The sequence below is a fragment of the Macrobrachium nipponense genome, chromosome 26 (genome assembly GCF_015104395.2).
Source record: "Macrobrachium nipponense isolate FS-2020 chromosome 26, ASM1510439v2, whole genome shotgun sequence".
NCBI classification, from domain to species: domain Eukaryota; kingdom Metazoa; phylum Arthropoda; class Malacostraca; order Decapoda; family Palaemonidae; genus Macrobrachium; species Macrobrachium nipponense.
The window spans coordinates 74,314,429-74,328,535 of NC_087215.1; the positions used below are offsets into that span (position 1 = coordinate 74,314,429).

The 14,107-nt window shown below is 47.2% G+C and overlaps 1 protein-coding gene across 3 annotated transcripts in view; it reads left to right on the top strand.

Annotated features, from left to right (window-relative positions):
* The window catches only part of LOC135200435 (E3 ubiquitin-protein ligase HECW2-like), a 171,105-nt gene that overhangs the window by 136,856 nt on the left and 20,142 nt on the right, over positions 1-14,107 (top strand). For all 3 annotated transcript variants that reach the window (XM_064229069.1, XM_064229071.1, XM_064229070.1), the window contains 2 exons: positions 382-574; positions 1,062-1,260. In XM_064229069.1, coding sequence (XP_064085139.1) covers positions 382-574; positions 1,062-1,260 — 392 coding nt within the window. The remainder of the gene's footprint in view (positions 1-381; positions 575-1,061; positions 1,261-14,107) is intronic.

The following is a 14,107-nucleotide window of genomic DNA, read 5'->3' on the forward strand; positions in this document are numbered from 1 at the left end:
GAAAAGAAATGATTTGCACATAAAACTGAAGAAATGGTGTTTATGTTAAGCAGTGCGACCAACTGCCTGTGAAGCTTCGGTTTTAGATATGATAATAAATTAGGTGTCTATGTAAAGGAGAATACTTGTACATTATTATGATGCATTAGAAAAAAGTATGTGTAAGTCAAAATAAGTTGAAAATTGCATAAAATAACATGAGAGCATTGTAAGTGACTTGGTTAGATTTTGGATGAATAATCAGCAAGTTAGAAGTGATCCAAACATTCAAAATAGATCTTACGTGATCTGTCCATTAAGACTTGCTCTTGAAACCAAGCAAAATATATAAAGTGCCTTACACTTCTTCCTCAAAGTAGTGATTGATGAATTTTTTTCCAGCCCTGTTTCTCTGTCTGATGTGGAGTCTCTGGATTCGGAATTCCATCAGTCATTGTTGTGGGTCAAGGATAATGATATCACTGACATATTGGAGTTGAACTTTTGCGTCACAGAAGAGATTGGTGGCCGTGTTGTGGAAAAAGACTTGAAACAAGGTGGTCGGAACATTGCAGTGACTGAAAGGAACAAGAAGGTAAAATCTTACCACTTTTAAGAACTTTAGACACTTTAGTTACTGGTTTAGTAATTAAGAACTTTAGACACTTTAGTTACTGGTTTAGTAAAATAGGATATGTTATGGTACTGTAAATCCTATTTAATAATATTTAACACAAAGAATTACTACTCAGTTGCTGGCATATCTGCTGAGCAATATTTGGTCACTGTCATTAAAGAAAAATTTTGTACTAGAGATAGAATTTATAGTGGCAGCATGGTTTGATTTTGATAGGTTTATTTACTTCAAGATTTGAATTAGACTAAGACACTCATGCAAGAATTTATGGTTTAAGATATAAGAAACTTCATTACTTCAGAGTTGTTGTGATGTCACTTTTAAAAGAGTTCTTGGAACCTATTAAATTGTTATATTGTACACAAATCCAAGTCCAATAGCAAAAAAAGTGAAGTTTACTTTGCACCGAAGCATAGTATATTACTATCATAAGACCTTTCTTTAGGAATATTTAGAAAGGATGATTAAGTGGAGATTGGAGCGGGGGGTGAGCGAGCAGACTGAGAGCTTGGTTCGGGGCTTTTATGAGGTGATCGACCCAAGGTTGGTCGGAGTTTTTGACGCAAGAGAGTTGGAGCTTGTTATTGCCGGAACACTGGAAATTGATGTAGCAGACTGGAGGAAAAACACAGAGTACAGATCAGGTATGGTTTAGTGCCTTTTTTTTCTGTCATTATAGAAAATCATTTAAGAGGTTCAAAACATGAGGAGGGTATGGTTCTGTGCATTTTAAAAATTTTAAAACCTTGGAATTAAATTCTCAACATTGAAAATACTATTTATACAAAAATAATGATAAGAAAAGCAAAGGGAATGAACCCCTCAATTTTTCTTCATATACTTTTTTTTAACTAGTGTTTTAATTGCACTGGAAATTTAGTTTTAAAGCTTGAAAAATCTTAAAATGGTCTTTTATTACAACATTTTCATTAATATATAGGAAATAGGTCAATTTAGTTCTTTAGTTTGAAAATTCCTAAAAGGGGTTAGTGTTACAAGTACAGGAAGGCCGCGGTTACTGCGCCATCAGTTAGCGGCACTTTGCTTGTTAAATACATTCATAACTGGTTTTTACACTCCATAGGGTTTGTATTGCCATTGTCTGGTTATCAGTTTCTTAGGATAGGTGCTGAGACTGCCTCATAAAATACAAACATAATGAATATATATCTTTTCCTCTGCTCTTTTAAAAAGTTATCCTTTACTTTGCAGTATCCAATAATACTGTATGTAGTCTTGTATTACTATTTGTGTTATAAAATACAAACAAACCGATTATGTTTTACTTTGGAAAAATCAGCTGAGGGCAGAGGTAAGATTATTTTGCTGTATTTAACTCAATTCAGAGATTTTGTTGCTTCTATTTAGCATAAATTAATCTTTAGAAACTATTCATATGTGACAAGGTTATTTTTATTGCAGTGTCTTACCGAACAATTATACAGCTGTAGGTTCCTACAGTGGCAGACAATAGATTTAAAACTTCACGGTGGCGCCGCCATCACCGATGTAGGTGACATCATCTCCCTCCACTCGAGGGAGGTGCAGGTACAACTCCAGACAACAACAATTTGTTCTCTGCCGGCCTCTGGTGAACATTGGTTCTCGGTGCAGACTTGTTCTTCATCTTTTGGGAAGTATTTCTTACCAATATTGGGTGAAGTACTAAAACTTTGTGTTGTTGTTTTGAAAGTATTTTAGCTATTTAGTTTTCATTTCTGCAATTTCTGGTCATACCATCATGTCGGACTAGTCCATCGGTAGTTAGGTTTTGCACCGAAGGGTGCAAAGCTAGGCTAGTTAAAACCATCTATGATTCGCACTCCAAGTGCCTTAAATGTAGGGGATTTGAGTGTTCTAGGGAATATACTTGCAAAGAATGCAAAGATTGGCGTACAACAGTGGAAAGTTTTTGTTTCTCACTCTGAGAAGACAGTTAAGGATAAGAGGAGGAAAGTGGCTCTTAGAGCTGAGAGTAAGGCTAGTATACCTTCTTCTGCTTCTTCTATTGAAGCACCTGTGCCTCCTCCTCCTTCGCCTCTGATTATGTCTCCGATCTCAAGTCCTCCTACTCCTCGTGTAACTCCTTCTCCAGCTTCCCGTGCAGTTTCTCCTGACACCATTGCCAGTCTTGAGTCTAAGTTTGAGAAAAAGTTTGATGTATTAGCCAATATACTGTTAAGCAGTTAGGGTTATCAGTTAAGTCTTTCATGGAATAGGCTGCAAGTGAAGTGAAAAAGTGTCAGTGCATTGCAGTCTGAGGGGGGTAGCTGTTTGTACCAACAGTTCTATTAGACGAGGTCACTGTCCCGTTCCCCCGCCTCGGGGAGAAGACATACCGGAGGTCCAAGGGAGACGGTCGGGGTTTGCCCACAGGCATTTGCTCCCTCTGCCAATCCTGTAGTGCGCCAGCAGGATTCGACTAAACACCATTGGAAAGGTGTGTTGTTCAGTGCTAAGTTATCAACTGACTCAAGCAATTCTGCGCCTGTGAGACGTTGAAATTGGCGCAGCTCTTCCTCTTCACGCCCACTTAAGAGACGTTCAACTTAAGAGGTCTTCTTGCCGCCTCCTGTTGAAAGGAACAGAGAGGTAGATAGCAGTCCTCATCTTTCTTGCAGTGTTTCTACGTAAACTTCGCCCCGTAGGCTTAATGCAACGACAGCCTCCATTGACTCGATTGAGGAATGTCGTGTTAGTCGACTAGTTAGTCAATCCAGAATGTCAGGAGTGCGGCTTCAACTTCTCGTGTGGCAGATGCTTCGACTGATGCAAGACCTCTGGTGTTGACTCTTTTGACTCCGGTACCTTTACCTTCAGCTCAAGAGGAAGCTAACTTAGTCCCTCTCCGTCGACAATTAGAGGAGTTAATGTCTTGTATGAGAGATAGCAAGCAAGGTTTCAAGAACACTGAGTCGAATGCGGATCCCTCCTTGTCACCTATTTCTTCAGATGAAGAGGAGGATCAAGAAGCGGAAACTACCGTGCTTTTGTGCTATTCGAAGCTTTAACGCTACCTCCTGGATATGTACCCAGACTATTTCATCGCAGCTGCTTCTAGGTCTCCTGCTTTGATTTCCCTCATGAGAAGGAAGAATTTAGATCCCCTTCTCCCAAAACTCATGCTGTCTATGGTGGCTAAACGTTCGCTTCGTGATATGGAGACCTGGTTGACAATAAAGAGAGAGCTTGGGAAAGCAACTTTCACCTATCCTCCCTCCAAGTTACTGGAGAAGCACCTTCTATGGGAGTTTTTCCCTCCTCCCAAGGGGACTTCTCTTGTCGACGCGAAAAGGTCAGCATTCGCAGCAGCTAAGATATTCTTCACATCACCCGAAGTGGATCACCTTGTCAAGAATATATTCAAAATTTTGGAAATAATGAGCTTTCTGGACTGGATGATCGGAACTCTTGCCACGAAGATAGAAGACTGTCCTACCCTCCTGAAGAACTTGCATCTGATTGGCTCGGGGTTCTGTCTTTTGCCGACAAATCAGTTTGGGATGGTTGCAATGAGCTGGCTTCTCCATTTGTGTTCAGCACCTTAAAGAAAAGGCAGCTCTGGTGTTCCTTCGTTATGAGAGGAGTTACTTTGCCTCTGAAGTCCGCTCTGTTGTTTTCTCCTTTTGACAAGACTCATCTTTTCCATGAGGAAACAGTGGTTAAGATTCTTTCTGCCTTAGAAAAGAAATCTACTAATGACTTTCTTCCCCAGTCTTCCAAATGCGTCAAGCCCCTGACTGTGACTCCTTCCACCTCAGAATCGCCTTTGCAGAAGAAACCCTTTTGAGGAGGCAGGTCCAGACCCTTTGTCAAGCGCTGTTCGAACTTGCGACTCCCGACTAAGACCTCTACCAAAGCTGACACCAAGTCATCCAAGTGATCTCTCAGTCCTTCATACTCCTCTTCTGGGAGGAGTGGAGTCGCAGAGGGGCAGAGCCCTGGGTGATACAAGTCCTCAGGTTCGGTTACTCCATTCCTCTCATAGAGACTCTGCTTCTCTCCTCTGTTCCCATCATATTTCCCGCCTACTCTCCAGGCTCTGAGAGGTATTTAACCTTAGCTTGAGAGGTAGAGGCTTTCCTACGGAAGGCGGTGATAGAGGAGATACTTGACAAATCATCCCCAGGTTTTTACAACCATCTGTTTGTAGTCCCCAAGTCATCGGGGGGCTGGAGGCCTGTTTTGGATGTAAGCACCCTGAACTTGTTCGTTCAGAAGATCAAGTTCAATATGAAGACGAATCATTCGGTACTAGATTCCCTTCGTCAGGGGGATTGGATGGTCTCCCTGGACATGCAAGATGCTTACTTCCACATTGTAATTCACCAGGACTCCAGGAAATACGGGAGTGCTGACGCCCCTAGGGAAATGTTTACACCTCCTAGGCATCAGAATGTGTGTCTACCTAGACGACTGGCTTCTCCGCTCCTCTTCGGAAAGCCAGTGCTTGAGGGATCTCAAGAGGACACTTTTATTAGCACACTTATTAGAAATTCTAATAAACAAGGTCAAGTCACAACGTATTTCGTCTCGGAGCATTTTCTATTTGGGGATGACTGAACTTTCGAGTTGTTTGGGGTTTTCTCCCCGAAAAGAGTCCACAAGCCCTGTTCCGCCAACTTTTGGACGAGTCTGTTAGGCACACTTGCTTCAGTGGAGCAGTTCGTCAAACTCAGAAGACTACACATGAGACCCCTTCAATTCTTCCTGAATGGTTCATGGTGTAGGAAAACGCAACCAGACTTGACAGTATTTATGATTACAGACAAAATCAAGGAGCACCTAGTGTGGTGGCTATCAAAACCAAGACTGGTAGAGGGTCTTTCTCTTGGTCCACTCCACCCAACCCTTCAGTTCTATTCAGACGCATCCAATGCAGGTTGGGGAGCCCTGTTGGGAGAGAAGAGGATGTCAGGGAAGTGGTTGGAACTCCAGCGCTCTCTTCATATCAATGTAAATGAACTGTTAGCAGTATTCGTGGGCCTTCAATCGTTCACTCACCTTGTAGTGGGACAGGTGGTGGCAGTTCATGTGAACAATTCCACTGCTCTTTCCTACATCAGGAAACGGGGGGACACGTTCTTTCACTCTGTACAACCTTGCTTTTCGTCACAACCTTTTGTTATCCGCTATTATTCAAAATAACTTTTGGCAGTCCAAATCCTTCTTTGCGGTACATTATTTGAAAGAAATTGAAACGGTGTTCGAAGATTGTAAATCTCTTGGTCCACTTTCGGTAGCTGGTATGGTGTTGGGAGAAACAGCATAGGGGGTTGGTCCCCCTCTGTTAATTTTTTTGCCTTGTATCAAGGTTGATGAGTTCAAGGGAAGCCTGGGGGTACTAGGTACCTGGAGTACTCACACATTCATTTGGTTTAGTATGGTGGGTAAAAGGGGTTTTTCAGTTTGGTGTAGGTGACAGTTACTGTTTGTCTATTGTGGTTGTTATTTCTGGTGTTAGCCCAAGGCAAGGGTAATATTTTGTTTTTATCTTCGCTAAGTTAGCGGCGAGCTACCATGACTACGAAGATATTCCACTCAGTGTAGAGGCACTCATTGGTCATACACTGAGCCTTCTACTATGTAAGATGAGCACCGACCAGAGGCAGTATTCTCTTGCAGTAGCTCTCTTACAAGGTAAGGTACAATAAGCGCTAACTGTGCTCTTTTGTCTTTTTTCAAGAATTTGACAACATTTTTGAATTGAGCATAATCCACAGATCCCCCCATCCTTGCAATGGGTAATCAGCTTTATAATTGTTCGGTAAGACACTGCAATAAATATGGAATTTTAATAATAAAATTATATTTTATTGCATACTTACCGAACAATTATTAATTAAAACCCTCCCTCCTTCCCACAGGTGGATGGCTGGGCAGAACGAATTGTTGTTACCTAGACAGTTGTACCTGCATCTCCCTTGAGTGGAGGGAGATGATGTCACCAACATTGGCGATGGCGGTGCCAATGCGAAGTTTTAAATCTATTGCCTGCCATTGTAGGGAACCTACAGCTGTATAATTGTTTGGTAATTATACAATAAAATTTCATTTTAAAATAAAAATAACATTTTTGTTTATATTGACTGAATACGTGAACTAGACTTAGTTATTTTTTCGTTAATAGATGGTGCTGTTGTCTGGTTATCAGTACTTATATTGGTACTTGCCGAAGCACCGAGAGACCCTCATAAAATACAATCATAACAAATATGCATCTTTTCCTTGGCTCTTTTAAAAAGTTATGCTTTACTTAACTGTATCCAGTCATGTATGTAGCCTCATATTACTATGTATAGTATTATACAATACAAACAAAGCAATCTATGTTTTGGTTTGGAAAAATCAGTTAAGGGCAGGGGCAGGAGTAGTTTGCCCTACTTGAACTCAATTCAAAACTATTTTATTGCTTCTATTTAGTGTAAATAGGTTATTTCTTGTTAAACGAAGCGCTTTTAAGTTGAAATATGACTGGAATATATATGTCATGTTGTGAATTCTATTGTTATTTTTTTTTTTTTTTGATGGTGTCGGGAGCATGTTATTTTGTGTAACAAAAAAATGATTACGTTCGTTATTTTCATCCTATTTCATAATAATGCGACATTTATGTATTTATCTGTTAGTGGAGTTACAACAACAGTAAAATGTGTTATTTGTTCCGATACGTATACAAACCTTCGGTCCTTTAACATAGGAAGGTACTTAGCGGCAGCTGAACCGGTCATAAGCTTCGAACAAGGGGGTTCGGTAGGTAACTACTTGTCCAGCAGTTGGCGGTTAGCTCGACTGCGAGGAGAGGAGTCACTTTCCTTTCGGTCGCGCGAGTGGATGGACGTGTTGCTCATCTCTCTGCCCGCTTCAGTCGTATGCTCTGTTTTCTTCACTTCCTGAAGGCTGTTTATCTTTTTCTTTTACTCAGTGTGAATGTACAAAGCCTGCGTAAGTACGTATCTGTGTTTTGTATTTCATTCTCAGTGAATTTTGCAAGTGATTATCGATTCCCAAGTGCCGGAGAGACCCCCTCGCCCCCCCATCAGCCGCAGATTGTGCCCTGGTGTGGAGGGCCGTAAGTGTGGGGCCTTCCGATCATCTGTTGAGGTTGATCCTCATGAGTTTTGTACTCGGTGTAGAGGGCGGGAATGCTTTCGCACCGAGACATGTGATGTTTGTGTGTTTTGGTCGGAGGAGCAGTGGGAGCGCTATGGGGGGAGGAAGAAGCTGTGTAAGCCGGCCAAGGAGTCGTCGGAGGGTTCTCTGGCTATGCCCTTGGTTACGGACACGTCTTCCTCTTTTCTCCCTCCATCTCACCTCCCTCGTATGGCTCCTTCTCCTTCGGGGGAGGTTTCTCACTCCTTCTCCTCTCTCGATCAGTCGAGCGTGGAGGTGGGGGCCGAGATACCCCGACATCCAGTTGTACTTGGGGTCCTCCATTCGCTCGGGGTGGGAACCCCCCTCCCCCCCAGGCGAGGGGAGACACCCCCCCCACTAACTCACCCGACCTTTCCTTCCTCAGATCTGCTTGCCACGGTGGACGATCTCGAACGGGCCTGGTACTTGCTGGGGCTGCAAGGGACACCGACGGTCCAGGGGCTGCTGAGTCACCGGGCGAGAGGGGCCATGCCAGTAACGCACCTGGTGTACACCTAGCACGTAGCCACGGTGACCCCTACAGCTGCTGTGCAGACGCCAGTCCTGGAGGTTATGATGCCCGCTGTGATGCTGCCACCTGGGTTTGCCGCTCCTGCTGCAGCCCCGGACTTTCGGTGTCCCAAGAGCTCTCCCCTTGACTTGCTTCCTGTGCAGAGGATGCTGCCGGTTCCTGCCCCGCCTCCTGTTCCTGAGTATGCTGTCACTCCAGTTCCGGTACCAGTTCCTGCCCGTGGTGTTGCTGCTCCCACCCCAGGTCCTTCTGGACAGGTGCAGTCGGGCCCCGTTGCTTCAGCAACTGCCCCAGCTCTGTCCTGGTCTTCCTTTCCAATCCCTTCAACTTCCTCGGGCTTCACCGGGAAGAGCGAGGCGATCAGGAGTGATCACGAGGGGCGCGGAGTGATCGCGAGGGGCGCACTCCTCGCGATCCCGCCACAACACCCTACGAACCTGGCACAGTCTTAGGACCGACCAGATCGTATGCACAAGTGGCAGGAGGAGACCAGGAGGGGTCTGTTGTGGTTCCTCCTGTGGAAGGAGGAGGGTCTCGGAAGGCATTCTCACTTGACGGTCCGTCTCCACAGGATGCAGTCTCTCCTGAGATCCAGAGGTCGTTTGCGTAGGTTATTGCGCTGATTCGTCAGCACAATGACCTCGGGGAAGGATCACCACTCCCACCTTCTGACCCCACATCGGACTTGGAGTCGTTCTGGGGACCTAAGAAGGAACCCAGGACGATGGTGGGTCTGCCGTGATCGGCCTTGGCAGACAGCGTGCTGAGCCAAGTGGACGATCTCGTCTCCGGACAGGAGGGTTCGCTTCAGTCCGGTAGGTCTTCCAAGCTCCTTCCTCCACCTATACTGCGACAGAGGCGCTTCTATGTGCCTTCAGAAGACCCTCTGCCGCCCAAACAGGTCAACCTGGAGCTAGCTAGGCTAACTTCGGGGGTGTCTCTGCTGCAGCTCCTGTCGGAGAACCTCTGGTTCTCGTAGCAAGAGACGCTTGCCTTGGAATCCACCGCAATGGCAGCATTCCAAGCAGTCTCCTGGATCGACCTGTGGTCCCTCACAGTGTCGAAAGCCGCGGCCTCCTTAGGGAACATCACTCATGAAGGGGACCCTGCTTTTGTGAGACTGTGCCAGTCTGGAGGTAGGGCCATCTCCTCCCTTGCCCACCAGATGGCTAACCTGTGGGCCAACCTGGTTCTCTGGCGTAGACGCTGTTCTCACCCGAGTGACCAGGGCGGCTGGGCGTGAGGCGGACCTGGGTCTTCGCAATGGACTGGTGCGGAGTTCCTCCTTTCTCTTCCCCTGAGAGATGGTGGACGCTGCGGTGGAACAGCGGCGGACTGACGACAGTGACCGTCTTGTCCACCAGGCAGTCTCCAAGGTGGCTGGGCAACCTCGTACGACTGCGGCTAAGCCCAAGAGTTGTTTAGCTAGCGCTTCCTCTGCAGCCAAGACGATTGCCTCGTTGAAACCGAGAGGAAAGACTCTGCCTTCGACTTCTGCTGTAAGGAGTGATCGCAACCATCCCTCCTCCCAGTCCTTCTCTCGAGGTGGATCTGGGAAGAAGAAGCCGAAGAGAGGAGGGAAACGCTAGGGATGGCGTTCCCCCTCACCTGCTGCCGGAAGTGGGGGGTTGCCTGGCGAGCCATTGGGCAACATGGCAGTGCTACGGTGCAGAGACCTGGACAGTGAATGTCCTTCGGGAGGGATATTTACTACCCTTCGAGTCTCGGCCACCCCTCACCTCCAACCTGGTCCATCTGCAAATGTACGTTCCTGGCTCGACCAAGGACGTGACGCTTCGACAGGAAGTAGAAGCCATGCTGAGCAAACGTGCTGTGGAGATCGTATGGGATCAGTCGCCGGGCTTCTACAGTCAACTCTTCCTGGTGGAGAAGTCCTCGGGGGCTGGTGCCCGGTGATAGATCTCTCCCTTGAACCAATTAGTTCACCAGACTCGGTTCACGGTGGAAACTGCACGTTCAGTGCTCGATTCCATCAGGGAGAACGACTTCATGCTTTCGGTGGATCTGAAGGACGCGTATTTCCAGATACCCATCCATCAATCCTCCAGGAAGTACCTCCGCTTCATCCTTGACGGGAAAGTGTACTAATTCAGGGCACTTTGTTTCGGTCTCTCAACCGCCCCACAGGTGTTCACGCGAGTGTTTACGCTGGTGTTGGCTTGAGCCCACTCGGTAGGGATACGTCTGATGAGGTATCTCGACGATTGGTTAGTCCTGGCGAGCTCCCGCTCGCAGTTGCTGCAGGACAGAGATCGACTCCTCAAATTCTGCTGCGATCTGGGGATCGTAGTGAATTATGAGAAGTCAGACCTCGAGCCCAAGCAGAGGATGAAGTACCTGGGCATGCTAATCGACACGGTAGCAGGGCGAGTCTTCCCCGCAGATTCGCGGATCAGCAGGTTCAGGGAGGCAGCAAGACAGTTCCTGTCTCTACAGGAGCAACCAGCTCAGCAGTGGCAGGTCGTGATCGGTCACCTGTCGTCTCTCGAGAAGCTAGTCCCTCACGGGCGTCTTCACCTGCGGTCTCTTCAGTGGAGACTAAAGGAGTGTTGGTCACAGGCAAGGGACCCTCCCTTCTTCCCTGTGTCCCTCACGGAGGAGGTGAGGCAGGACCTAGGCTGGTGGCTGGACGACGGGAACCTTGTAAGAGGAGTGCCTCTTCGCACTCCCCCCTGGAGATGTTGCTGTTCTCAGACGCATCGACCGAGAGATGGGGCACACACCTGGAGGAGTGCTGACTGCAGGCGTGTGGGACCATCGCAACAACCACCTTCACATCAACGTCCTGGAGCTCAAGGCAGTGTTCCTTGCTCTCCAAGAGTTCCAGGACTGTCTGGTGGGACACTCGGTGGTGTTGATGAGCGACAACACCACGGTAGTGGCCTACATCAACAAGCAGGGGTCCCTAGTGTCCCTCCCACTGCACCAGTTGACGTTGCAGGTGCACAAGTGGGCCATGGCACACTCAGTAGAGCTGTCGGCCTGCTACATTCCAGGCAAGAGGTATGTGGTAGCCGACAAGCTCAGCCGTCGGGATCAGGTGATAGGAACCGAATGGTCTCTTCATCCAGACTTGGCGGAAAGGCTCTTCAACCTGTGGGGGCGTCCAGTCGTGGATCTGTTTGCCACCCGGCACAACAGAAAGCTCCAGGTTTTCTACTCGGTTGTGCTGGACCCATGGGCAGCTGCAGAGGACGCTCTTCAACAACCGTGGGACAACCTTTTCGTGTACGCCTTTCCCCCATTCTGTTTGATTGGCAAATTGATCAGCAGGGCGCTGATCACCGCGAACCATCGGATGATCCTGGTGGCACCCAAACGACCTCGTGCCGTTTGGTACCCGACCTGTTGGCTCTGCTTGCCAAAGTGCCGAGAGAGATTCCCCCGTGGCACAACCTCCTGTGCCAGCCACACGTAGAACGGTACCACCGATCCGTCGAGTCCCTGTGTCTTCCTGGCTGGCTGTTATCCACCATCTCTTGCGAGCCAGAGGCTTTTCTCGCAGTGCAGCAACAGAGATGGCTGGATACCTCAGACAGTCCTCTGCAGCTGCAGCTGTCTACCAGGGGAAGGGGTCCGTCTTCTGTGGTTGGTGTCGTGGACGGGGTCTCTCTCGTCTCAGAGCCACTCTTCAGGAGGTATCGGATTTCCTCGTCTTCCTTCGCCGAGAGAAGCTCCTCTCCATCTCTGCAGTTAAAGGATACAGAGCCGCCCTGGCCCTAGTCCTTAAACAGCGAGGTGTGGATATCTCCTCTTCTTTCGAGATCTCCCTCCTGATGAAGAGCTTCGAGAGGTCTTGCCCACCCAGGGAACTCAGGCCCCCAGGGTGGGATGTGACTCTAGTCCTTAGGAGTTTGATTCGCAGACCCTTCGAGCCACTTCGAGAGTCGTCAGACAGGGATCTGACTCTCAAGACCCTCTTCTTGCTGGCCCTGGCATCGGCGAAGAGAGTAGGGAAACTTCATGGTCTTTCCTTCGACGTCAAGCATTCCAGGGGATGGGGATCCGTGACACTCGATTTCGTCCCGAACTTCGTAGCGAAGACTCAGAATCCTTTGGTCCCTGACGACCGGTTTGAGTCTTTCGCGATCCCCTCCCTGAAGGATTTCACCGATAATGATGCGGATGAGATGCTGCTTTGTCCTGTGAGGGCGCTACGGCGCTATCTGAAGAGAACTCGGCACCTCAGGCCTGAGTGTCGACATCTCTTCGTTAGCAGCGAGGTTACCAAGGAAGAAGTTTCCAGGAACACTTTCTTTCTGGCTGCATGAGGTGATCAGGAGGGCGTACGACGCGGATGGTAGTGACGACACCGGTACCCTTTGTCCGAGAGCCCACGAAGTCAGAGGTATTGGTCCAACACTTTCGTTCTGCAAGAACTTCTCCCTGACGCAGGTTCTGAAGGCAGGGGTTTGGGCCAACCAGACCACCTTCACTTCATTCTACCTTCAGGATATAACCCACAGGTCCTTGGACACTTTTTCCTTGGGACCCATGGTGGCTGCTCAACAAGTAGTGTAGTCTACCCAGCACCCGAGCGGACAGAAGAGCATCGCATCCTTGTGTGACTGCATGAATGGACGAGTGAAAGAGAGTGTGACTGGCTTCTCTTCCTCCGTTCTTCTCCTCTACCTGTAGGCAGAGGGCCGCGTCATCACTACGCTGAACAGGAGGCCAATGCAGGTAAGCTACACAACTGAGCTCCATCCTATCCCTTTCAGTAGGGATAGGAGTGTTTATCCACCAGTCCCCAACAAGGGGGGGAAGTGGAAGCCAACAAGAGACAAACCCATGACTTCATTTTGGCTTTGGAAGTAGGAACTAGTTCTTGCCTTTTGCTATTTATAAGAGGTACGCTTGCCTCCCTCTTATAAATTTGGTCCAGAAGTCTGACCACCGATCCTGCGGTGCCACCCGATCAGCTGGGCAGAGGCTAGGATCCCTCCCTCTGCTCTTACGACCAGGGAAGGAACCAAGGTAGGACGAACACCAGTCTGTTCTTAAGACTCAGATTCCACCCACCAAGAAGTGAGTCTTCCTATTGTTAAAGGACCGTGGGTTTGTATACGTATCAAAACAAATAACAATTTGTCTGAAATTGTATTTTTCCTAGCTATACAAACCTGAGGTCCTTTACATATAGTCCCACCTCATGCCACCCCTCACTCTCCGTTTCCTGGGCCTAAAGCAGAGTGACTCCTCTCCTCGCAGTCGAGCTGACCGCTAACTGCTGTACAAGTAGTTAACTACCGAACCCCCTTGTTTGAAGCTTACGACCAGTTCAGCTGCCGCTAAGTACCTTCCTATTGTTAAAAGACCTCAGGTTTGTATAGTTAGGAAAAATACAGTTTCCGACAAATTGTTATTTCGTGGGGAGTATTTTTTATTTAAAATACTTTTTTCTCCACTATTATTTGTGGTTGAGTTTCATCATGGTACTGATGCACGATAATTTATTGTCATTAGCTGTGTCAACATTGTTTTCTCACTTCGGCTGCAAGTGCAGCTTAAATTTAGCAGTGCTAGTGCATCGTACTATATTTCCCTGCCAGTATTGTCTCCAAAGTGAATAAGTGCATAATGTAAAAATATATCAGTCCTATTCTACTTAATTAATGTCATTTGTAACAAAACTACAGTAATTTTGTACTATCATACAATGGCTGAAATGCAAGCAAAAAGTTTATCAGATTCAGTTCATCTGTTGTAGGGAAACAAATGTTATCGTTCAGTTGTATATGGGTGCAGCATTTTAGCAATGATTATAACAGTACTAACGATACTTTTATTATTCTCATTTGCTT